Genomic DNA, 27,377 nt, shown 5'->3' on the forward strand with positions numbered 1-27,377 from the left:
TTTTGTTTATCCATTTGTCCACCGCTGAACATTAGGGTTGTTTCCATCTTTTCGCTCTTATGAATAATGCTGCTATGAACGTGGATGTACAAGTATCTGTTCGAATCCATTTTCAATTCTTTTGAGTATATGCTCAGAAGTCGAATTGCTGAATCAAATGATATTGTTTCATTTTGTTTTTACCCTTTTTCCGCTTCCCCCTCCCACTCCGGTTCAAGCCGTTGTTTCTCAGTCTAGTTGTGTAGGACACAGCTCCCTGGCCCATGCTGGTGTTAAGAGCCTTGCCCACCCTCCCCAGCTGAGGCAGTCGGTCGCCAGTCATTGGTCAGCTGCTCAGAGTATCTCACGGCCGCTCTTTCCGGCTGCCAGCCACTCATGCTGGCTGCCGGCCATTCCACTGGCCGCTCATGGCAGCACACGATAGTCTATGGCAGCACACATCAGCCCACGGCTACTCACGCTAGCTGCCGGCCACTCATGCTGGCTTCTGGCCACTCACGCTGGACACCAGCTGCTCCTGGCAGCATAGGGTAGCCCAGCAGCTCACAGCAGCACACAGCAGCCCAACTCCAGGGAGAGCCATTGTTCATAATTTTAACTGTAGAGGGCACATCTCACTGGCCCAAATGGGAATCGAACGGGCGACCTGGCGTTAGGAGCATGGCGCTCCAACCACCTGAGCCACTGGGCCAACCCGTTTAATTTTTTGAGGAACCACCATACTCATAAATATTTTTGTCAAGGCAGACTCTTTCAGGTCTATGCAGGTGGACCCTGTCCCTGCTCTATTTTATGTAACGTCAAGTACAACTTATTATGCATAGTGATTCCTACAGTAAAGAATCATTTATGTATAATGTATGGTCCACTGCCCAGATTATAATCAGTGCAGGGGTTGGCTATAGTTTATGAAAGATTTTAATCTATGTAACATGGAGAGAAGCGTAACCACTGAGCAATGAAATATTGAATCCACATTTTCCAGGATGACTATTTTTATAAACATTTTTAATATACCATTGTGGATTTCCTAATCCCAACTTTCCTAGGGAAAGAAAGATAGCATTTAGTGGCAATTATCCAGAACCACTGGCTTTGAAAACTGGTGGAAATCTAGATCAGTATTTATATAGTGCCACAAATTTTTATGTGCAAGGTAAATTCTAGTCAGCATAATTATCCTTGAGTCAATCTTTTAATGGGCTGGATCTAATCCATTGTTCCCCCCACCCATGACTAATAAAATCATCTCAAGTTTACTATCTTGATTTTGTGGCAGCAGTTAATGAATACTCTGTAAAATAAAATATTTTATAAATTAACATGTTCTCAAATTTAATGCTGCAAACTCTAGATTTGAAAATAACACACAAGTCATACACTTTTATATTGTTTTATAGTTTATTTTTAAAATGACAGTAACAAATGCTTTCCCCCTGTTGGGGAACGACGTACCTATTTTCAGTGGACAGAGCCTTAAAAGTAACAGCGTTTTGTCCAAATTGAATTTATATAATTGCACAAAAGTCATACAAAGCATTAAGAAATGCTAACAAAGACTGTAGTTCTTTCAGATCCTCATGGAGCACAGCCCAAGAGCCTTGATTTCATGGGGACCTGGGATCCGAACAATACTGATGTTTACCCCAAGTTCCTCAGTGACACAGAGGCAGAGGTAAGGAGCAGACAGGACCCACAGAATTTGTAACAATGGAATTCTGCTCTAATATTAGGCTCTCATGATGTATTCATCTTCTCATTATACCAGGAATATTAAACACTTCAGCTTGAAGTATATTAGCCCAGACTTAAAACCTAACCCTAACAGCTTAAATTAAAAAAAATTAACAAAACCATAAAAACCTCTTCCAAGCAGGGTCCTTTATGCTGTTACCATCCTGGACCCTCACTTAGTTTCTAACATACACGCATAATAAGTTACATTCTCATCTATTAAATGCCATTTGAGGTATGGCAGATATGGTCTATTTCCTATTCTAACTCTTTTACTGGTAGCAGTTGTAGGAAACACTGTGTTACAAAGGCCTTGATAGCTGGACTGATGTCACTATACTTGTGACATGGGCACAAGAGAAGCAGAGGCAGCTCTCATGTATCATATTTGCAATCTTTCTTTTATTAAGAAAGCTGAAGAGGGTACTGGTTATGTACATTTTGAAAAATATACAAGGCCCAACTTTTCTATGAGTTACAATGTCTTTATCTGAGGGGGTTAACTTATTTCAATGTCTTTATCTGGGGGATTTAACTTAATCTCAATTTAAGATATAACTCCTATAATAGGAGTTTTCCCTTTCTGACCTTAAAAAATTAATAAGAAAATAACGTTTTGAAAGAAGACGCACCAAAAGAACTTGAAGTCACCAGCAGAGCTACCTTCCTAACTTGGATATTATGACTTGGGATGAGGAGAGTTTTTACTTCAGTGTTTCCATTGCTGTGTTTTAAGTAAAAAACACAGCCCGTTTCCTTAAGGGGGAAAAAGAGCAATTCCTGAAATAAACACATGAAAGTATGTGGCGGAGTCTATCTAGATCTGCTCCCTTCATTTAGGTGGTATCGTTAATGATTCAAACTCATCGGTTCAGTTCAGGGAGACAAATTCCAGTAGAGCATTTGGAGGAGTTTTTAAATTCCAGGCTCTCATTCTAGGAGAGGTTGCTATATATACGAAGTATTCGTTATATTTTGACATGGAGGGAAATGTGCGGCATGTCTGTGGCATGATGAGGAATGGATATGATTCCTGCACTACACACAATTACCTGCTCACAAATTCTGGGTACATCAGACAGCCCCTAAAACATTGCTCTGAGATGACCATGACATCATCTCTTGATGGTTCTGATAGTCTGATTCAAATGTTTAGCTGCCATGGTTGATGTGGGACTCAAAGGACAATATACCTGCGTCAGGGACTAAAAAATCACTAGAAGAATTCCACAACAGCCATTCTAACTATAATACTATTCGTGACATCTGAGGAACTTGATTAGAATCTAACTGGAAGGAGTCTGTTTCATGTCCAAGTACGCTGCTTTACCTAAAAGGAACCTAGGCGAATAGCTAAAAAGTTAAGACCACAGAAACTGCTTTATAGGACATAAAGGAAATTACTTATTGCAGGATTGTAAATGAACAAAGGAAACCCAATCCAAGGGTTGCTGGAGCCATAGAGGCCCAAGGGGTGAGAAGCCCAAGTTGTGAATTTATTTTCAGTCCCCTCTTTTAGACAGTGGCATTGGACTGAGATGCTGGAGGGAGGGCAGGCTCGGGGATGATGACGCCAGCTGTGCAGCCATCCATCCCCACAGCTGCTGAGATAAGGTTAGAGAAGCCAAGCATTGGTGGGTGAGGACTGTCAGGACAGGATTTCTGTCACTTTGGTTTAAAACACTGTCTTTGTCTCCCGAGGAAGTCACTGCCTGTCTGCTTTGGGCTCTGTACCTTGGGTTTTCCTGATAAAATGAGCAAACCTCTAACACTACAGGGAGTGTTAATCTCCCATCTTGTGCTTCGTTAATACAAATATTTTCTTAAAAACCCTCAAATTTATGCTCTGATCATCAGCACATTTTGTACTTCTTGGGCTCATAGCCAGGTTTAAAGGAGGGGTTCTAGTTCTTAAAGCTTTCCTTTTTAAAGTCGGACGCTCCCCAATAACCCATCTTCAGCAATCTAGCCCTGTTCACTTTGCAAACTGAGTTCTTGTATAATTGCATCCAATGCTATGTTGAGGGAAATAAGACTCTTTATCGCTGCCCTTCCAGTGCTAATGTCAGAGAAAGAAAAGGATCAGAGGATATTTACAGGCACTTGGTGGAGTCCACATTTTGTTTTTGTTAGCACGAGAGGGAATCACAGAATGATACCAGGGAAAACTGGGTGCCATTCCTCTGACTCTACGGGTAAATAGAGGACTAGCCCTTGGCCAGGGCAGCAGCTTCAAGGGTATTCTATGAGGGTCAGTGTATTAAGAACCTATGAAGGAAGTATGGACGTCTGGGAAAGGAGTCATATTTAGATTGAGAAGAGGGATGGAGGTTTGGATCTGTAGCAGACACCTATATAGTTTTCTTTTTTCTCCATTTCCTTTCTTATCAAGAATCTAAACACTTTCCTGGCCCCAGGGAACCAATAGCAAGAAAGGCTCAAAACCATTTTGCTTGATGGCTAATGTTGCCGGAACCTGGACTGTGGCTGAATGGTGGGACTGCAGGACACCAGTGCACATGAGGGCTTCATGTGGCCCTGGTAGAAAGCTCTAGACTAGGTAGGCAGGAGTTATGGAAGGTACGTATTGGCCATACACAATCGCTGATGGGTGGCTTTCAGTGTAGGTAGACCTTGGTGATTTGCTCAAAATATCAGCATCGTAGAAACATCTTATGCTATTAGGTGGATCACAGCAAAAGCACAGAAAGGAAAAGACCTGAGCAGAAGGAGAGAATTTTCTTTACATTTAAATGTGTTAACTGGAATGCATGGACATACGTAACCAGAGATCTTTCTTTATGTTTAAAAATTAAACTTGCCTGGGTCATTAATTCTACAGAATTAATGTTACTAAAGTTACATTAATTTTCCAGATTTCCAGGGACTTAAGACAAAAAAAGACCATATACACAATCACATCCCTTCACACAGCTGCTGCACTCCTGAATGGAACACGCATTACAAGGTACACACACAGACACTCAGAAAGCACACGTGCCCAGAGGCCAGCGGACACCTCTCTTGAACCTGAGATACACGTGGGCTGCAGTGAGGGTCAAGAGACCCTGCTGCATATCTGTTCGATGTCATTTATCTCTTTGGGACAATCTGCAGAAAGGATGAGAGGTGAGTCCTGAGTCACCACTACATCATCCTCAATTCGTACACCAAGACCACGAAACTTCTCTGGGGCATCTCTGTCATCCTCGGGAATATAAATGCCTAGGGAGTAGAAAGAAGAATGTGCTATTCATAAACGGAAGTAACGGGATGATTTGGGGCAAGTAAGTTAACCTCTCTGTTACAATTCATCTGTAAAACTGGGATCTTAACAGTACCTACTGAGAGCTGTGGAGATGAAATGAGATAATACATATAAAAGTGTCTGGTACATAATGGTCAATAAATGTTGGCTATCATTACTAGAACTATTATTACAGTTATTTTGTATTCCAGACTACAGGCTCCATACAACTGCGATAATGCTGATCATGAATGTGTCATATTCTGGTGGCTCAAGCAGGTCACTGAAGTTACTTAACTCCTGAATGTGTCAATATATGCTGGGAACCAGTAGATTATATAAATGCACTGTTTCTCTGTCTGACTAGTAGTCCCCTGGAAAAAGGGCACTACGCTAAAAGAAAGATATAAGGTATTTTAAAAATACTTGTTTAGAGATTATTAGCCTGAACAACCAGAGGCTGCAGAAATACTCAAATAAGCCCTCTCAAACAAGCCATAAATGTAATTGATATACACAACGCAAAGTAAGAGATAAATAGGAAGACTATAATGAATATTTGGAAAATTAAGAGCCCAAGGAACCTTTTCTAATCATGAAGTCGGCCAGTCTTTTCATATTAAAAAAACTATAAACTTCCTCTACTACACTCACAATTGCTGCTCTGATAAAAAAAGATCAGCAAAGGAAAATGTAGTCAAAGTCTAAGGAAGCACCCACGTACCGACCAGACTGGACTAAATGGCACGTAAGGCCACAGATAGCAATGTATGACTGGGTTCAAATGGTGGTATAAAATATGTGTCCCAGCTTTAATTATATAAAGATGAAAACACTTAGAAATCTAAGAATGAGATCTATTTTCATGACAAAAACAGCATCAGTATTTAAAAATTGATATTCACACACAGCCACACTTTGCTCAAATCTGCCCAACGCCTGGCATCACACAGTGGTGAACCATTAGATTGCCAGCTCTCTCTGACGCTTAGGAGAAAGGATTTGGTTACTAAGAAGTAGGATAATGTGGGCAGTTCAATGAGTTTGCAGAGGAGCTGCAACTAAGAAATGGTGAATCCGAGTGTCTTTCTGCAGAAAAGCGCGGGGGCTTCAGAAGGGTGAGCAGCCCACCACTACTACTCGAGAGACCCCGCCCCACCCAACTTGTGGGCCCACCCAAGATGTTTCCCAGTGGCTTTTCCATATAAATGACCTGTCTTGCCTCATGCTGTGGACTTTCCCAAAACCTCTCAGAGGTTCACAAACCCCAAACAAGCAGTATCTGGCCTCAGTGTGCCCCATACCTCTTGCTGAGCAGCCCCTAGCCAAGCACTATCGTCAGCTAGGTTCAGTTTGCAGCTTAGCCTCTACTAAGCACCTCCAAGCCAAGTACAAGTGGCAACCATCTGCAGATCACTTTGTAGCTCATACAAGATAGCCCTGGGCAGGACAGAGGCAGTGGCTAACCTTGGCCTGCACCAGGGCCCCACCCAAGAGGCCCCAGAACCAACAGACTTAGTGGTCAGCTTCGAATCACACCAGGCACCACCCAACTACCTTCACAAAAGACACACCCAAAGAGCGGACTCAGCAGGTACTAGAGCCCCGCTAAAGTGAATCCTGCTCTGTGAGGTCAGCCCCAGAACAACACTCCTCCACTGTGGTCGTACATAGTTAGTCCTTTCAGCCAATCAACCTGAGGATTAATCTCTCCCACTGACATGTCAACAGAAATCAAGGTTCAACTACAATAGGAGGGCATACACAACCCACATAAGGGACACACCTGGAGCACCCGGCTTAGGTGACCAGGGAGACTGTGCTACTGGGCGCCACAGCACACCTACTACATAAGGCCACTCTAGTAAGACCAGGAGATGCAGCACCCCTACCTAATACATAGAAACAAATACAGGGAGGCAGCCACAATGGGTAGACAAAGAAACATGTCCCACATGAAAGAACAAAATAAAACTCCAGAAAAAGAACTAAACAAAATAGAGATAAGCAATCTACCAGATGCAGAGTTCAAAACACTGGTTATAAGGATGTTCAGTGATCTCAGGGAGAACGTCAACAAAGAGATAGGAAACATAAAAATAGTGATAGGAGACACAAAAAAGAACCAGTTAGAAATAAAGAATACAATAATAACTGAAGACTACATTACAGGGAATCAATAGATCAAAAGATGAAGCAGAGGATCAAATCAGCGATTTGGAAGATAAGGTAGCAGAAAACACCCAATCACAACAGCAGAAAGAAAAAAGAATCCAAAAACATAAGAATACTCACAGTTTAAGGGGCCTCTGGGACAACATCAAGTATACCAACATTCACATCATAGGGGTACCAGGAGAAGAGAGAGTAAGGAATTAAAAACCTATTTGAAGAAATGATGGAAAACTTCCCTAATCTATCACAGGAAATGGATATAGAAGCCCAAGAAGTGCAGAGAATCCCAAACAAGATGAACCCAAAGAGACCCACACCAACACACATCATAATTAAAATGCCAAAGGTCAAAAACAAAGAGAGAATCTTAAAAGCAGTAAGAGAAAAGCAGTTAGTTACTTACAAGGGAGCTCCCATAAGACTGTCAGCTAATTTCTCAACAGAAACTTTGCAGGACAGAAGGGACTGGCACAAAATATTCAAAGTGATGGAAAGCGAGGACCTACAACCAAGATTACTGTACCAGCAAGGCTATCGTTTAGATTCAAAGGACAGATAAAGAGCTTTCCAGACAAAGAAAAGCTAAAGGAGTTGATCACCACCAAATCAGTATTACAAGAAATGTTAAAGGGACTTCTTCAAGAAGGAAAAACAAAAACAAAAAATAGAAATAAAATAGCAATAACTACATATCTACAGTAATTATTTTAAATGTAAATATGGGGTCTGACAATTAAGTTCATGAATTTGTCCTAGAAAAAGTGCTACATAGCTCATTGCTGAATATCACTACGGTCACCTTCAAAGTACTCCCCTTGGGAAACTATGCACTGATGCCATGGCCTAGTCTACTCTTCAAAGCAATTTTGGAACTCTTTTTCTGGAATGGCCATGAGAACTGTTGTCATATTACCCATGATGTCCTGAATATCATTAAAATGTCTTCTTTTCAATATTTCCTTTAACTTCGGGTAAAGAAAGAAGTCATTGGGGGCCAGATCAGGTGAGTAGGGAGGGTATTCCAATACAGTTAATTGTTTCCTGGCTAAAAACTCCCTCACAGACAGTGCCGTGTGAGCTGGTACATTGTTGTGATGCAAGAGCCATGAATTGTTGGTGAAAAGTTCAGGTCGTCTAACTTTTTCACACAGCCTTTTCAGCACTTACAAATAGTAAAATTGGTTAACTGTTTGTCCAGTTGGTACAAACTCATAATGGATAATCCTTCTGACATCAAAAAAGGTTAGCAACATTGCTGTAAGAAGTTCGCGAACTTAACTGTCAGAACTCATAGATTAAATGCTTCAGTCAAAAGACTTAGGGTGGCTGAATGGATAAGAAAACAAGACCCATACATATGCTACCTTTCAGATTGAAAGACACACACAGACTGAAAGTAAAGAGATGGAAAAATATATTTCATGCAAATGGAAATGAAAAAAAATGGTGGAGTAGCAATACTTACATTAGACAAAATAGACTTTAAAACAAAGGCTACAATAAGAGACAAAGAAGGTGCCAGCAATTCCACTTCTGAGTGTTTATCTAACGAAACCCAACACTACTTCAGGGGGATGTGTGCATCCATATGTTCATTGCAGCATTGTTTACAATGGCCAAGATATGGAAGCAACCTAAGTATCCATCAATGAATAAATGGATAAACAAGTGGAACATAAATATAATGGAATATTACTCGCCCATAAGAAAAGAATGAAATCTTGCCATCTGCAACCACATGGATGGACCCAGCGGGTAGTATGGTAAGTGAAATGGGTCATACAGAGAATGACAAATGCCATGTGATTTCACTTATATGCAGAATCTAAAAAAACAAAATAAACAAACAAAACAGAAACAAACTCATAGATACAGAGAATATTTTGATGGTTGCCAGGTGGAAGGGGGTTGGGGTGGATGGTAAAAAAGGGGAAGGGATCAAGATATGCAGATTGTCAGTTATAAAAACAGTCATGGGGATGTAAGGTACAGCATGGGGAATGTAGTCAATAATGTAATAGCTATGTCTAGTGTTACATGGGTACTAGCCTTATTGGAGTGATCACTTTGTCAGTTATGTAAATGTCTAATCACTATGTTGTACACCTGAAACTAATATAACATTGTATGTCAACTGTAATTCAAAAATAAAAAAATATTTAAAATAATGATTTATTTCTTAATAGCTACTTATAGAAAGTGGTCCCTGTCTGTTGTTTACTGGAGAAGTCAAATTAAACAAATTGTATGATGTTAAATAAGAAAGCTCAAGAAAAATCTAAAAGTATCTTTTACACTGGAGATTTCATTTTCCTCACTGAATTATATATAAATTTTTACCTTTCTATTTGACACTACTATTACATGTCCCAAGGGGTAACAGGCTGCTAGCACCTCCCCTTACCTGGCTCCACTGTGATCACCATGCCAGGCTGTAGAGGGAGGGAACGGGGCATGTCCGGAGTGTCATGGACGTCCATCCCAAGATAATGGCCGACATGATGAGGGCAGTATTTTCGAGCAGCCTGGAAAAGGTTATTTCCACAGTGCCATTAGAGGAGTGACCACTCATGGGGAAAGTTGGGCATGCATAAATCAGTGAGCTATGCGTTAGTGCCTCGCTCGTGGTTCTGCCACTGTTATGTTTAACCTGTCCTTTGGCTAATGCTTAAAAGACCCGATGAACTACCACCTCTCGTATGTAATTCTGCCCGTGGCATTCTAACTAACCCACGTCTTCAGTCCCACTATTTAATATACGACACACATGCTGACTTGGGTTACCCCAGTAATGACTATGGCAAGTGAAAATCTCTTCTGTTGGGGCAGGGAAGATGATTATGCTACAATAATTCTCTTCTCAATGTTCACACTTCCCTGTCAGGGAGTCTACTCTGAAGACCCTGAGTATATCACAGCAACTTGTGGAGTAGGCATGAAACACCAAATAACACGGTAATTAGTAGGCATTTACCAGCCTGGATATTTCTATCCATTAATTAAAGATTCTCTGGCCTGAGCACGAGGAATTGATAGCTTCTTTCCTATTGATAAAAGAAACCCTGGCAGCCTAAACTTGGAGATGGGAGACGTCTTTAATAGTCTGTTTGGCTTGACCACCCAGCATCTTAAATTAAAGCTGAGGCCTTGCATTTTTACTGAACACCATTACATTTTGGATGTAGATGAAATTCATTAAAGACATGGCCCTTGAGGATACTGTGAAAATCTCAACGATGTCACTGAGCAACAAACACCCTCCCCTTTGACCTCTCCCTTTTCAAAATTACCACAGAAGAATTAAGCTAACCTCTTCTCCTTTTTGTGTTCTTTTGCACTGTCTGCACCAGACTTCATTTTATGTTCTGAGGATTGAGTTATACAGTACGCAATGAATCAGAATGTACTGCCATCTTCTGGGAGAAATAAGTACTGACTCCCTTTGTTTTAATCCACGTTCAATCTACCGTGTTTCCCCAAAAATAAGACCTAGCCAGACAATCAGCTCTAATGTGTCTTTTGGAGCAAAAATTAATGTAAAACCCGGTCTTATTTTACTATAATATAAGACTGGGTCTAATATAATATAATATAATATAATATAATATAATATAATATAATATAATATAATATAATACTGGGTCTTACATTAATTTTTGCTCCAAAAGATGCATTACAACTGATTGTCCGGCTAGGTCTTGTTTTTGGGGAAGCATGGTAAGTCCCTCTTACCCACGAAGGATCCCAAGGACCGCTTCTAAATCGAATTCACTTTACATAGGATGAAAACCGAGAAACATATCAGGTGTTCTTGAGAAATGGAGTACCTTGAAGGCATTATTTTCTCTAATGTTCTTCCCGATCCCCAACTCTTTAAGCTTCTGTCCTATCAGGGTCAGCATCATGCTGTAGATGTTTTCCAAGCTTGTTCCTGGGGAGCAGAGGGTCAGACAATCTCTCTGGATCTCTAGAACAGCTTCATAGAGTTCTGCCTGAGGTGCTGTGAACCTGGAGACAGGAAAACCAAAGAACTCACATTTGGAATGATCTGACCTTGCAGGAAGTTTGTGACAAGAGAAAATTCTGAGATATTACAAATTAAATTAAAGCGGCCGGAGTGAGAGGACGGGACAGGAATAGCTAACCAGTTAACAGCTGTGGGCCAACTAACGAAAGACTGCTCCTATTTGAATGTATGTTGGAGCTTTGCATCAACCTCCAGGCATCTCCTAGAACCACCAGACACCATAGCACTCCCACATATGCATGAATGAACGTGAAGAACTGTTGCCTGTAACCAACCAAAAGCAGTAAATAGTTCTTTCTCATGGACTGTGCCCTATCATAGAACCAGTCCTGCTTCATCTTTTCCAGCCTCCCTTATCTGTAGCCAATGTGAATTCTTTCAAAACAGCTTACATCTTTCTTCCTCGAAACATAATGTATAAAACACGCCCCTGAACTCCAGGACAGCAGACAGGTTGCCTTCTCCATGTAGCCCTGTTGCTGGTGCTTTAGATCTCATGCCCCAGGACCTGGTCCTTTTCTAGCTAGCAGTACGGCCCCACACACCCTTTCTTAAAAATAAAAAAAGCTTTCAGCTGTGGAATTATTTTTTGCTTAACATTTGCTTCTAAGTTTGATTAGAAAAATTCCAAGCAATGATGGGCATTGTAGATACTTCATCAGCACCAACATGTCATCACTGACAGGACCTTGATCATACTCTAGACGCTGTACAGGAAGAGCAATAACCCTTCAAGCTGGAGCAGAAACAGTCTCTCCTTCAAATGGCAGATACACGAGAGGTGAGGCTAGAAGATGCACCCGGCCATGAATGCAGGCAGAGGGCCAGACCAGGCTGACCCTTGATCCTTTTCCATTTTGTTACCATTAAAAAAAAAAAGAAGCTTAGGGATCGACTTCTTGTAGGCAAAGCAGATGTCATGGGATAAATTAGTCTATATTTTGGTTACTAGTAACTTACTAGTTTCTAGGGATCCTTAGAATAATAATTTCTTCAGCAATCATGTGGAAAAATGAGGAAAAATTAAGCTTGGGTGGTATATGAAATACTTTGATGCACTGTTGATGGGAGTGTAAATTAGTACAGCCAATGAAATCAAAGGCCTTCAAAGATGCTCATAACATCTGAGCTTGTAATTCTGCTCTAAGAATCCATCCTAAGAAAATACTTGAAATTCAAAACAAGCTTGAATATATAAAAACGTTCACTGTAATGTTTTTATAGTTACAACAGATACAATCTAAATGTCCCCTAATACAGGAATACTAAATACAACAATATAATGGTATAATGAACACCTCCATACCCATCTCCTGGTTCAGCCATTATCAACAGTTATGTTAGTACCCATACTCCACCTCATCACAGTATTACTAAATATTTTTACAGTTTTTTCAATGTAAATTTTACACACACTGAAATGAAGAGATCTGAGCTGTACAATTCTGATAAACGAATGTACCAATCCTGATGAAGCTGGGGACACTGAAGCTCTAAATTCTGCTAAGTCTTCTTGGCTGGTAGAAGCAGCCCTTCCACCCATCTGGGGAGACTGACTCTGTTTTGACTGAGAAGCCACAGTATCTCCCCTTGGGCAGCTGCCTTGGTAGTTGTTTCTAGACCTTTAACTAGACTACTCCCAGCAAGTCATGAAAAGTTAGGTACAAAGTGTGACCCACGAGGAGGTGCATAACCATTCAAAGAGAATGCATGGTTTTTCCTACTTATATAGACAATAATCTGGGAATACACGCATGTGTGGGAATGGATATTAACATGTGGAATAATGGTAGAAGGAACGTTAAGTTGGGTCAGGCCGAATTTATTGGTATGAGTCTACTAAGCAGAGATTTTGGATTCAGTGTCGTATCTCGAGGGGTCAGAAAGGCTCTAAGGTTTATTTGGTTGGTTGGCTGAAACATAGGCCAAAAGGTAGCTTACCAAAATGAATTCAAATGCTAGAACTGCCTTGCTATACTGGAGGAAAAATTGTACATTAAGAAAGCAACATCAACTTTTGCTTGAGTTTCCAGCTTGCCCTACAAAATTCAGACATGCCAGCCCCTACAAATGCATGAGTTAATTCCTTAAAATGAACCAATCATTATAAATCAATCCACCTACCTATCAACACACACTATATCCTATTGTTTCTGTTTCTCTGGAGAATTCTGACTGATCCAGACCCATACCCTACAATATAGAAGAAACACTGTCATCTGCTCGGAAAGTTCTTCACGTCTATTTCTAATCAATATCCCCACCCCCCAGAGGCAAATGCAGTTCTGATTATTTCACCTGTTTTGCCTATTCTAGAATAGCATATAAGTGGAATCATACAATATGTACTCTTTTGTGTTCAGCTCCCTTCATTAAGCATAATGTCCATGGTGTTATTTTGATCAGTAGTTTGTTCTTTTTATGGCTGAGTGGTGTTCCACTGTATGAATAGACTGCAATTTGTCTATTCATTCTCTAGTTAATGGATAGTTACATTGGTTCCAGTTTTTGGCTGTCATAAATAAAGCTGTATGAACATTTTTGTACAAGTCTTTTCGTGGACATATGTTTTCCATTTCTCTTAGCTCAATACCTGGAAGTGGACCTGTTAGGTCAAAGAATCAGTGTTTATTTAACTGTATAAGAAACTGCCAAATTTTCCCCCAAATTTTCCATTACCAAGAGCAATGTGTATGAGTTCCAGTTGTGCTGTATCGTTGCCAACACTGGGTATGGTTGGTCTCCTTAACTTTAGCCATTTTTGTGGCTGTGTAGTGGTTTAACTTCTTCAATGACTGACTATGATGAATACATACAGCTGCTCATAATATTATTACTCTTTTGATATCTGTAGGATTTATTGTGGTATCTCTGCCTTTTATTCCTGATTATGATAATTTGTGTTCTCTCTTGCGAAGTAGTTTATTAATTTGATTAAACTATTTAGGGAATAACCATTTGGCTTTGTTAATTTTCTCTAGTTAGTCTTTTTATTTTTCTATTTCACTGATATTTTAGTCTTCATTATTTCCTTCCACATACTTACTTTGGGTTTAATTTGTTCATGTTTTTAATAGGTTTCTAAGGTAGAAGTTTACATTATTGATTTTAAAACTTTCTTCTTTTCTTTTTTTGTTTTTTTTTAAAGATTTTATTGGGGAAGGGTAACAGGACTTTATTGGGGAACAGTGTGTACTTCCAGGACTTTTTTTTTTTCCCCAAGTCAAGTTGATGTCCCTTCAATCCCAGCCGTGGAGGGTGCCATTCAGCTTCAAGTTGTTGTCCTTTCAGTCTTAGTTGTGGAGGGTGCAGCTCAGCTCCAGGTCCAGTTGCTGTTGCTAGTTGCAGGGGGCGCAGCCCACCATTCCTTGCAGGAGTCGAGTAATCCAACTGGCAACCTTGTGGTTGAGAGCCCACTGGCCCATGTGGGAATCGAACCGCTGCCTTCGGAGTTAGGAGCACGGAACTCCAACCGCCTGAGCCACCGGGCCGGCCTCTTCTTTTCTAATAAAAGCATTTAAAGCTATACATTTCCACCTTCCTGTATCCCACATATTTTAATACGTAGTATTTTCATTATCACTCAATTTGAAATACTTTGTGGTTTCTTCTCTATCCCTTGTGGTTTCTTCTTTGGCCCATGGATTATTTAGAATGTATTCACTAATTTCCAAATATTTGGAGATTTAAAAATATGTCTTAGTGTTATGATATTCTAATTTAATTCCATTGTAGTCAGAGAACATACTCTATTAAACACTTCAGTCTTTTAAATTGAGACTTGTTTTACAGCCCAGTAAATGGCCTATCTTAGCAAATGTTCCACATGTATTAGAAAAGAATGTGCATTTTGTAGTTGGTGGGTGTGTCAACACAATCAATTTCTGGGGCTCCAATCAGATGTATGTCAGGCTGCTTGAAAAAGTCTCAAAGGTCTCTGAAGTTTTGTTCATTTTTCTAAAATATTACTTTTGCTCTTCAGACTGGATAATTCCTATCTCTCTTCAAGTACTAACTTCTGCTGCCTCCAATCTGGTGTTAAGTCCATCTAGTGAATTTTCCGTTTCAGTTATTGTACTTTTCAGCTTTAGAATTTGTATTTCTTAAATCTAATTTTAAGTATAAAACAAAACATAGGTATAGAAAGCCAAACAAACTTAATATAGAGAGGGTGCCAAAAAAATTTATACACATTTTTTTTAAGGAGGGCGCAGCTCAGTGGCCCATGTGGGGATTGAACCAGCAACCTTGGTGTTATCAGCACCACGTTCTAACCAACTGAGCTAACCAGCCACCCCCACATTTTAAAAAAAGGAAAAAACTATTAAAATTATAGTACTCAATATATGCAGATAAGAAAAATACAAGTCACATTTAACCTCTGCAATTACAAGAGGTGCTCAAAGTGGTTACCATCAGCATAATTTTTTTTTTAACTTTTATTTATTTTAAGTGTGTTTCTCCAGGACCATCAGCTCCAAGTCAAGCAGTTATTTCAATCTAGTTGTGGAGGCTGCAACTCACAGTAGGCCATGTGGGGATCGAACTGGCAACCTTGTTGTTAAAAGCACCACTCTAACCAACTGAGCTAACTGGCTGCCCCCATCAGTGTAAATTTAATACAATTTTTCCCTTTCTTAAAATGTGTATACATTTTTTTGGCAACCTCTGTATTTATGTTAAGAAATTATTATAAGGTGAACACGAGCCAGATCAAAAAAAATTGAACTTGGCCAACTCACACAGGAGCCTCTTCTGTGCGTCTCAAACAATTACAGTTCTCACAATACGTAACCATTCTCTTAACTTTTACAGTTATCGTTTCATTGGGTTTTTGAAATTTGTATGTACATGTTTATCATTTTTATTGAGATAGAATTTGTGTATCATAAAATTCACTCACTTTAAAAAGTGTATATAGTTCAGTGGTTTTTAGCATATTCACAACATTGGGTAACCATAATCACTGTCTAATTCCATTTTCATTGCTCTCTCCCAAAATTCTCATATCCATTAGCAGTCACTCCCCACTCCTTACATTTAAAAAAATATTTTATCAGCCAAATATGCTTCCCAAGACAATTTTCTTCCTGCTTATTTTAAATACATTTGATATGCCTTTAAGTCTCTTTTAGTCAACAGGTTCCTCCTCCATCCTTTTCATTTCCTTATAATTTACATGTTAAACAATCCAGGCTGTTTGCCATGGAGTTTATCACACTCTGTATTTTGCTAATTGCATTCAGGGAAGGAATGTTTGTGTCCATCCCCGCCCCCCCCAAATTCATATGTTGAAGCCCTAACCCTCAGCGTGGCTGTATTTGGATATGGAGCCTCTAACGAAGTAACTAAGGTTACATGATGTCATAAGGGTGGGGCCTTGATCTGATAGGATTAGTGTCCTTAAGAGAAGAAACACCAGAGAGCTTGCTTTCTCTCTCCCTCCCTCCCTCCTTCCCTTCCTCACCCCCTCTTCTCTCTTTCCACATGTGGGCACAAAAAAGAGGTCATGTGAGCACACAGAGAGATGGTGGCTGCTTAAAAGCCAAGAAAAGAGGCCTCAGGATGAAGCATACTTTGCCAGCACCTTGATCTTGGACTTCCCAGCGTCCGGAACAGTGAGAAATAAAATTCTGATGTTTAAGCCACCCAGTCTGTGATAAACTGTTACGGCAGCCGGAGCTGACGAATACACATACCCTTAGTGCAGTTCAACATATTCATCTGTCTTTCTTACTTCATACAAATTGGCAGCTGGATCCAGAGAATGAATCAGACTTTTCGAATGACGCAGGATTTAGAAATTTTTTTTTTAACTTCATAGAGTGCAGTCCTTTGTTGTTGTGATGTAGTGGTAAAACAAAATGGCAGCTTGCTTTCTCATCTTTTCTGGTTCAGTTCCTCTCCCCCACTTTGATTCGGATAATCTAATTCCTTCCTTTAGCTTGTCCCTAACCTGCTCAATTTTAATTCTATTTCAAGCAGTCTCTCTTCAATCCTAGAAGGGAGCCCAGAACCTTCCAATTTTCTTGAGCCATTGGAGTGGTAAATCCTTCCCGTTTTCAGCTTCTGTTCTCAAATTGGCTCATCACCCATTCCAGTGAATAGCTGTTGGTTATTTTGGGGTTCTCCTGTTCTCAGGTCTCCCCCACCATTGCTGTTTCCTCCTTCTTCTTTCCATAAATACTGTTACCATCCAGGTAACAGTGCAGAGTGTCCCTAACTGTATTTTGAGGTTTTACCAATACCCTACCATCTACTGTTTTACTTTTGCTACCTAGTTGTTCTCTGTTTGACCATTTTGAAGATTAAAAAACTATTTTGGCTTGCTGCCATCTCCCCAGAATTCCTGGTTGTTTTTGTAGTCTTTTATTCCTTGCTAAGATTCTCCTTTTTCACTCATTATGCAGTATCTTCACCTCCTTGAGTACATCTACTGTAGCTGCCTTACCGTCCTTGTCCACTAATTGGAACATCAAGGTACTTTAGCATCTATTTTTATTGACTATGTTCTCTTGATTATGGGTCACATCATATTTTCCTGATTCTTCTCATGTCTACTGATTTTTAAAAACGGAATATTGGAAATTATGAATGACAAAATGTAGAGATTCTAGAATGCTGTTAAGTTCTTTTAAAGCATAATTTTGTTTACATGGCTAGATTCAAACTGAAAACTGTTCTCACTGGGAAGCAACTAAAATCTCTGCTCAGTCTTTTCAACTTCTAGTAGCTGGTATTTTGCTGAGCCTCATGGGGTCTCCCCCAAACACATAATTTAGTGATCAGACAAGGATTTGGGAATATTTTACATGCCGATTTTGGGGCTCACCCTCTCTGCAGCAACCACTCTTCCAGGATTTTCCCTTATCTTTCTGGCTGTTTGCCAGCATCTAACTGTGTCCTCTGACATCTTAAGCCAATAAGGCTACAGTTTTCTGCTGCCCAAGCTGTGTGGACCAGGGAATGCCTTCAGGCAAAAGCCCCAACCACTCATATTACCCTTATGGTTCTTCTGTCAAGGAGACGCTTTTATGCAGTGTCTGCCAGTTTTTGAAAGCTCTTTGATACCTTCAAATACTTGTTTTTAATATTTTGTCCAGATATGATAATTATTGTATGCAGAATTTAATCCAGCCAAACTATTCTACCATAACCTAAATATTACTTTTGTAATCAGAAAATAAAAGCCTTGAATTTGTTTTTTGCGTGTGTTAACTAGGTGTTTCTAGGTGACTGATCCTGTGATATGATAAATAAAATCGTCTTAAAAAATAATCAGGAGCTTTGCAAAGGCAGTTAACCTGAGCTAGAGGAGACCTGTGTATTTCTTTAGTCATTTCTTCCAAATATATCCATATACCTAAGAAGTAGTGAGATTTGTAAAAGCCTTACCTGCCATTGACAGGCCATGTACGGGTGATGTCACTCACATAGCAAGAAGACTCACAACCTCCATCTAGCAGCACCATTTCCCCATCCTGAAACAAAAGTAAGATAGGTCAAAGTAGGTGACCTCATGATTGTCAGTTGTTTCTTTTAATTTAAACTGTCTGTGCCTTTCATTATATATGTGTGTGTGTGTATATATACATACACACACACACACACACACACACACATATATAATTCTAATTCAAAGGAGAGTAACCTTCTCTGTTCCTTCTCTCAAGAAATAGCATCTAAAATTTCAACATGAATTTACATTGGCTCAAGAATGGTGCCATTGCATAGTGGTTAAATGCATAGGCTCTGGAACCAGACTGCTTGGGTTTGAATTTACTAGGTGTAAACATCAGCACATCATAAATGTTACCATTATCACTATTAATTAACAAAATCTTATGTAAGTTAGTATGTAGGGCCTTATTCAAATACAATTACCCATAAGCATTTAATTTTAGAATATCACTTCCCCTTTTGCTCCTCATCAAAATATATGTGGGGAAGGAAAAAAACTTTGGGTATATCTCTGTCTTACTGTCATGTTACATTGTAATTATCTACTTATGCCCTTGATGATAGGGCATCTTATTCCTATCTAAACAAGCACAGAACTTGGCACATATTAGAATAATGGTCACAGGAATTCATACATAGTAATGGCAACTTTGAAGAATAGATGTGTTTTTTGTTTCTGGCAAAATGATAGAATAAATTTCCTATTAGAAAACAACTAGCATTATCTTACACTTATGAGTTTAAAAAAATAATATTGTTTTGGGCATCGTGTAAATGTGATACAAGTATTTTAAAAAAAATCAAGGGAATGACAAAAAAATTTAAGATCCAGTTCCTCTTGCTTCCTAGGTGGTCAAATGTGGGAGGGACGCAGTGGGGTGGCAGAGCATAAGGATACACAAGTAGATACAAGGTACTACAAGGTACAAAACAAAGCAAGGTAACATTCTAGCTCTTGAGGTGAGTGACTGGTTCATGCATGCTCATTAAAAAAATTATGCTGTATCATTTACATATTTGCTGTATTTCTTTTACAGAATTTATTGAATATTCAAATAGATAATAAAAGGTGGACTTACAGGAATACACAATTCTTTGGGAAGAAAACCATAAAAGATAAGTGCTCCCCCAGATAATAGAGTATTCTTAAAATCTGTCTCCTCCCATATGCTTGGCCTACTGTAGCTACGAGGCCTCAGAGCAGGAGTGCTACAAAATAAAATGAGCAGAGGCTTTAGAATAGAATACCCGGCTCTGCACTACCCAGTTGGCTAATTTTTTAAAGTTTATTTTCCTCACCTATTAAACAGGCATGTTATTAATTGTCCCTATCTCACAGTGCTAATTAGAGGATCAAATGAGATAAGGTCTGTAAAAGCATTTTATGAACCATAAAGTACTTTGCAAATGGCAGTTTCTTTGTGAAGGCTGAAGGGCAGGTGAGTGGGTTTTCTACGAGGGCACCTGGAACCAGAGGGAGCAGCACTGAAGGGCATTTCGTGTACCTTGATGAGTTGATTATTCTTCACGTAGTGCAAAGTGTTTGACCGATTACCTCCAGCGACCACAGGTGGGTAGGCTAAGATGTCTGCTCCCCGGGCCCGGCATTCAAATTCAAACTGAAAAACAAAGTAAAGTATGACTGAAGAAAGGACTTCCTTAAGGCTGTCCCAGCTTGGGTTCTCGTCAACAGCTCATACTTCCATGTAAGTATGTATCGTAAGTCATTACTGGAAAACTATTCGTTATAATCTAACCAAACTTTTTATGCTGTGATTTCAGGCCACTTCTTTTATTCTTACCTCAATCCTATTATTCAACCCTATTATTAAATCTGTTTTTTCCTTCTGAGTGCTTGAAATTCCCTATGATTTTCACATTGTTAGGTCCAGAAGAGGACACAGAAAACCCATGATCAAGTCTGAGTAACGAGATAGTCAAGTAAAGTTTCTGTTTGTTTAGTCTTATTTAGATAAATACTAGTATATGGCTGACATTTTAAACAACAGCGCTAAATGAGCAATCCCAACCTTTCAAATAGCTACCAACCTGCATGGTCTGGAAAAGTAAAGAAGGATGCTAGGCAAGTGGTAAATTCTACTAATTTCACTGTCCGAGGATGGTGCTGGAGAACGGGCGAGTATCCGTTACTAGTATCTACAGCACTACCTCAGATTCTCTTCCTTCACCTTTATTTAAACAAGTATTATTCTTCTCATCTCACATTTGTGTAAGCCTTTCTTTCTACTGTTCTACTCTGGAATTTCTTCATTTGTTGTAGCTCTGTATATTTTAGACTCAGCTAATAAATTACCAGTGACATTTACAAACCAAATCTTCTCCACTGACATCTTGGTCACTTCCATGGATGCCAACTGGATGCCACTGCAAATCAATGGAATTACTTTATACTTGCGTCCAATAAGAGCGTTCCAGTTTTTTCAAGCTCACCTTAGCATAAAGGAAACTCTCCTCCACGGGGGCTTTACTGGCAAACATGGTCTCTATGAAAGCCTGCAACGAGAATGGAGGATGAAAAGAACAGTCTCATTTTAATTATGTTCCTTACTCAAACATTCAAGATACTGGAGCTCAAATGAAAAGCACCCTTTCTCCCATTTTGTTGACCTGAAGTTGTGAATTTGTGGGCATGATAATACCGATTCCCAAAGGGAAAAATACTGCTTTCAGGGATACTGATGACTGAAATATTCATTAATTGATGATTGGAATGTGAGATTGACTGATGACAGATTTAGTCAAAGGACACCCAGCTTTCTCAGTCTGAAACACTGTATGTTGGAATAAGCTACATGGAAATACGTTTCCACAACCTTGGAAAGCATGAAATTATGAATTGAGTGGTTCAGTCTACAGTAGGGTTTCCCAACCTTAGGACTACTGACACTTTGGGCTACATAATTCTTTGTTGTGGAGGCCATCCTGTTAAATCAGGATGCCAGTAGCATTCCCCAACTGTGATAGTCACAAATTGCCAAATGTCCCCTGGGGGACAAAGCTGCCCCCAGTTGAGAAACACTGGCCTACAGTACAAGTGTTTTAATTAATTTTCTGTGATAGCCACGTGATATGTGTGTTTTCCATTTTTATAAACATATTTGTACATGTTTACAACTCACCACCATGGTATCTTGTTCCAAAAAGGATTTTGATTAGTATACATGGACACATAAAATACAAGATAGCATACAATTCATGGCAGAATCAAAGAAAAGCAAGGCTTGAGGGAGCTGCCCAAAATATTAATACACACCATAATGACCTTCACGGTTACCGTGACTACTGTGGATGGGCCACAAATTTCTGAGTTTTCTAGTAGCCAATATGAAACAAGAAACTCTATCAGCTATATAATTTCCAATGTCTGTGGGATAAAAACAAATCAGTCCCACAGGGATCAGACTATATGATACTACCTACAACTAGCAAGGAATTTCTCTCAAGTTGTTACATTTTAAGAATAAATACAATGTGCAAAGGAATTTTTAGTAACACTTCTCAATATACAAGGTAATGAATGACATCACCATAAAGTCCAACAGAGGAAAAGCAAGTGGAATAGCAGTGGGAATACCTGCATGGCTTGCTCCCTTTTCTCATTCTGATCTTTCCCCACGTTTTGTCCTTAGAGAGGACGTTCCTGACCACCCTATTTAAATTAGCACTTTCCATCACACTCCCACCCCTTTCATTGCTTCATTTTTCTTCACAGCATCTAATGCCAGCTGACTATGTTTGCTTACTCTCACCTCAACTAGAATGTAGTCTGAGGACAGGAAGACAGGGATGGCCTGTTTTGCTCACCACCGTATCCTTAGACTCTAGAACAATGTCTGGCACCATAGTGGGCACTCGATACATATTTGCTGAATGAATTAACAATTCAAATAGATAAAGGATATTTATTTTTTATATACACAAATGTTGATAAATAACTAGTTAGCACTATATTTTTAGTGTGAAGCTAAAACGAAAAAAAACAGTGGTAGTTCTAAGTGAGACTCACTCACTTAAGAGGGATTTCTTCATCTTTTTCTTAATTTCCTTTCAAAACCTTACTGAACAGCACAGAAAACTTTTGCAGTCATGGCCCTTTTACACTGCTATGCAGACTAAACAGAACAGAAAAGTTCCTCTTGCTTCCTAGGTGGTCAAATGCCTAATCTTGTTTTATTTCTTTTCGTGATGAATGTGTTTTCTGAGTCCATTTCTTTACAGATGAATCCAGGTATAGATGGTACACGGTTTAAGTGCTACCTATCATTACTATGTGCGTGATGTCCTTCCTATAAAGATCAAGGGGCAGACTTTATGACCGCCACTTCTTATTAGGGTTGTCTTGTCACAGTGTAGCCCATATTCCCAGTGAACACTTGACCCTCTTACTTTACCAGGTACTACTAAAATGTTTGTTATTTTGAATCTTTAAAAGTATAAAGTGGGTTTCTCTCCTTTCACTCTGTGCATCTCATAATCAGAACACATCATGAATGGACACTGTACAGCTATGGAGACGGAGAGCAGTAACGATTTCATAAAGGATTTTTGTGTATGTGTCCACAGGCGGGTGATGTGCGAGTCGGGAGACTGACATTTGAGATCGTGCCATTTGGAAAGGCAGGGAAGGGCACTCCAGGCAGAGGCATAACACGAAACTGTGGCCCATCTCAAAGAGTTCAGTATGGCTGGAGTGTTAAGCACATGTGGACGAATGAGATGTAGCTATTGGAGTAAGCAGAAGGGGCCAGATCATGAAAGTTGAGGGAGCATGTTGAAATTCAATCCTAAAAACAACAAGGAGACACCCAAAGAACTTAGTAGGAGAGGGACAGTCAGATTTATTTAAAGATCACTGTGGGTAGGGTAGACTTAGACTCAGGCAATAATGGAAGCAAGGAGACAGCAAAGGGACACCAGATTCCTAGTGTGCTAGGCACAGGCCGAAATGGCAGCTCGCTATTCAGACCCAGTCCTGTCTGTTTTCCCCTCCACTATCCTGCCTCCCTGGAAGTGGACTAAGCACTAGGTAATTAGATATCAGGCTCAGGGAGAAGCACTGATCTAGATAACTTTCACATTTCTATCTAAGGTAGCTGGGTAGATGTCGCTGTTATTACCCACGGAAAAGAATACCGGAGAAGTCAGGTCTGGTGGGGCTGGTAGAGTACACGTGTAGATAATTACAGGAAACTCAGGTAGAGATGTCCAGGAGGCAGGATATACGTTCAGCCACAGGAGAGATCCGACCAGGACAACCCCGTTTTTACTTCTGCGCACATGTTCTACCGAGTCACCTCTCTAAAGGGTACTAAACTCTACCATCAGGGTCCTTCACTTATTTTATACCAATCAGAGTGTAAAAACCCCAATTGACTAGTATCACATAGGCACAAATTCTATGTGGTTTGCCCGCCAAAAGAAGGGAAACTTGCATTTGGGCTGAACAACACAAATACGGCATAATCATTCTTAAGGAAACTATTTTGCCCCCAATCCAAAAATCTTACAGAAACATTCTAGAGCAGAATAGGGAACACTTAAGTAAGGAATATGATCACAGGTAGTTAGACGTTGTTCGTTAAGACAAAGAAGGCCAAACTCCATTTCCCCGTGAGTCTTTATTGGGTTGGTAGATAAACACCACAGACTTAATACTTCTAAATTTTAGCACAACACTTAAAATTGTCTCTCGATATAACGGTGTGGATGAGTGACAGAAGTGTGGGTCAGAGTACTCCTAAGTCGATTTATAACTGATTTGACACCTTCTCCAAAACAACAGATCGTTGACTTATACCAATTTCCCTTGAGCCCTAAACATTATCCCACAGATCTATTCTTAGCTTCTCTTCCTTATTTTAAAAATCAATGATTGGAAGGAAGACAAAGACATATGCTTATCACATTTGTAATTAGTCTTTGCTGGTCTGGCCATGGCTAGAACAGTGGACACTGTACTTGAAGAAGGACTCTGACAAAGTAGAACATGCACTGAGGAAGGTCACCAAAGGAAGGAAAAGGAGGGAACAGTTACGGAAAACCAGGCTTATCTTGGGAAAGACTACAGTAGAGCACAGAAAAGTAGCCTTCAAATGTTAGTGTGCTATTATGCTCTAAGGGTAATTCTAGGAGGCCTGGAATGAGCTTGAGCTGTTTCAGTTCCTGCAAAGAACTGATTCTGATCAAGGCCTGACACATACTGACTACGAGTATTGAGGGGAGTTGCAGAGTAGTTTGTATTCGCCTGTCAGCACTGTCAGTGAAGTTAATGGTTTGTACTTGGTCTCCAAGAGAACTCCAAAGGGCTTTGTTGTTCCATAGCAGGAATGTGCCAGTGACCAAAACCAAAATCCCTAGCTGAGATTCCATTTTGGGTTCCCAGGTGTTCTATGCATGCACATATGGTTTCTGGTCCACAAGACAAAATGCGTACTGCTCAGCTCTTCCTGAGGGAGGGCCACAGGAGCCTGCGCCTGGCTTCTCCGAACCCTTGCTGTGAGACGGCCATTGGCTGTCGTAGGTATTATTCCCTTAATACTGTTGCTACACCACACTGCACCCTTTTCCTGTAATAACTGCAGATTTTAAGCATTGTCATTTGGGGTCTTTTTTAACCATTGAATTCTGTTGAACTGCCACTATTGCAGTTATGGTAGGGAAAGGAAATGAAATTACCTTATGTCGTTCCAAAGAGAAACGACTAAAATCATGGGTAAAAAGATACAAGAAGGCAGATTTATTTGGCCTTGCAAGGCACTGAGCAAGCCTCTGGATGTGTTCACTAAATGTCGAAGGAGAAGCTGGATGCTCGTCTGCCATGAGATGACTGCGTTGGGTCCATAGCCTCAAGCTGCCCACTGAACCCGAAGAGCTTAGAGCTTTGCCAGTAGGAACCATACCTGTGACGTCAGCTTCCCAGCAATCTGCATTCGCTCAATTTCAGCAGGAGATTTGATGAGCCGGAGGTGCTGTACCAGCTGCTGGACAGCTCGAACCTTGTTCTTGCTCTTCGCTTTGACCTCAGTCAGACGTTGCATGTAGTCAGAGTGAAGCTGTGCGTGCGCAGGCCTCATCCAGTCATACCACAGTGTGTTTGTCTCAGCTTAAAATGAAAAGCCAAAAACTAAATTTAAAATAAAACAGCAGCAACAACAAATACCTACTGTCACAAATGACTTAAACGAGTCAAAACTACAAAACTTGGACTGTGGAAATCCAAAGGGTTGAGCACAAACTCTCTCAGGAGTGAAGTGATTGACGGGTTTGATCATAAATCACTGGAACGGCCACTCCCTGAAAATCACAAAATATTCTGAGATTGAATAGACAGCCTTTCTACCCCCAAAGTTCAGTGTCCTTTATAAAGACAATAGATGGGACTAAGGCCGTGTACAAGCTTTGATTTTACTTATTATTTATTAACTGTTAAAGAACAATTACATCAATTGTTCTCCACACCACAACTGAGCTAGAGGCATTGTTGAATGATTGGACTCAAAAGGACAGAAAAATGTACTTAGATCATGACTTTATGGTTAGAAGCGGGCCATCCCGTCACAAACAATCTCCGTATTGGTGAAAGGAAGTTCTTCTCTCAGTGAGGAGCAATTATTGATGGCTATAAAAACACCACAGTGGGTAATATGTGCTAATCCACACTTATCCACGGTATCTTGTCTTTCCCATCTGCTATGTATTTTCATTATTGACAATCACAGCTCATCTCTCAACTTTAGAGATCCAAGGAAATGGCCTATATTTGCCTGAGATATAAAACAAGCAGGCTCATTATGAAAATGATTTCCACTTACACCAGGTCTATATTTGTTCCCTTTTTTTTCTCTCTGACAGTAGCCTATGAGCAGCTTTCCCAACAGTCTAAGTCTGAAGGGTTGAATGTTTTATACAAAGTAATTTGGGATAGAGGAGGAGAAAAATCTGAAAAAAATTTGATTGGATATGTATGAGTCATATAATCTAAATATTTTCATTTTAAAATAAAAATGATTTTAAATGCATATTACATGTGAAATGCTAATCTTTTTAATAAAAATTTAGTTGTAATTTTTAAAACCACTACTATCTGTTTTTAGTGCCCAACATTTTTAGGTTTTTACATTTTAAAATTAGTATGATTTCATTAAACTTTTCCTGTGCCTAGAGCTTTTATCTAGTAAACTATTAACATTAAGAATGATGAACGAGCAGTACTTTTGAGAAATATGTTTAATGTAAGATGTTAACAATACTGGAATAATGAAATTTAGAGTTTTGAACATGCAGCCAGCAACTAATTCAAGAAATCAAAAAGCTATAAAGAAAATGATTCTGTGCCCCACAATTATGTAGACTTTGAAGATATAAGAAAGTCCCACTAGCTTAACTGGGTAATTATCTGCAGAAAAGAAAATGTTTTATAAAGTAATGAAAAGAATTCAAACATTTTAGAATGTGCATATTCAAGTAAGTATTTTCTTTCAAAGGAGTCTTTGTAGGGAACAAGTCCAGTAAATTCCATGATTGTTGGAAACCATTTTGGAATTCTCTTTTAGAAGCTGACTTCAGAAATGGTTTATAAACCACACAAGAAAATCAGACTGAAATTTTACCATCATATGTTATTTTGTCTAAAATCAGTATCTTCCAACTTGATCATCTATCTTATTTACCAAATTGGCTCTAAGAAACTTTTGGATACTTCAAAAAATAAAA

At 39.6% G+C, this 27,377-nt stretch overlaps 1 protein-coding gene across 5 annotated transcripts in view; it reads right to left on the reverse strand.

Moving 5' to 3' along the window:
• The window catches only part of XPNPEP3 (X-prolyl aminopeptidase 3), a 56,321-nt gene that overhangs the window by 4,360 nt on the left and 24,584 nt on the right, over positions 1–27,377 (reverse strand). For 3 of the 5 annotated variants that reach the window (XM_019734494.3, XM_088796321.1, XM_074326454.2), the window contains 7 exons: positions 25,565–25,767; positions 21,096–21,158; positions 20,150–20,263; positions 18,579–18,664; positions 10,984–11,164; positions 9,561–9,681; positions 1,383–4,959 (listed from right to left, as the gene is read on the reverse strand). In XM_019734494.3, the coding sequence (XP_019590053.3) occupies positions 4,793–4,959; positions 9,561–9,681; positions 10,984–11,164; positions 18,579–18,664; positions 20,150–20,263; positions 21,096–21,158; positions 25,565–25,767 (935 nt within the window). In that variant the 3' untranslated portion in view covers positions 1,383–4,792. Of the gene's footprint in view, positions 1–1,382; positions 4,960–9,560; positions 9,682–10,983; positions 11,165–18,578; positions 18,665–20,149; positions 20,264–21,095; positions 21,159–25,564; positions 25,768–27,377 lie in introns of those variants that run through there. The other 2 variants (XM_088796315.1, XM_074326453.2) reach the window with 1 other exon arrangement.

This window comes from Rhinolophus sinicus, chromosome 1 (assembly GCF_057876585.1).
Source record: "Rhinolophus sinicus isolate RSI-liver-muscle chromosome 1, RSI-T2T, whole genome shotgun sequence".
Lineage (NCBI taxonomy): Eukaryota > Metazoa > Chordata > Mammalia > Chiroptera > Rhinolophidae > Rhinolophus > Rhinolophus sinicus.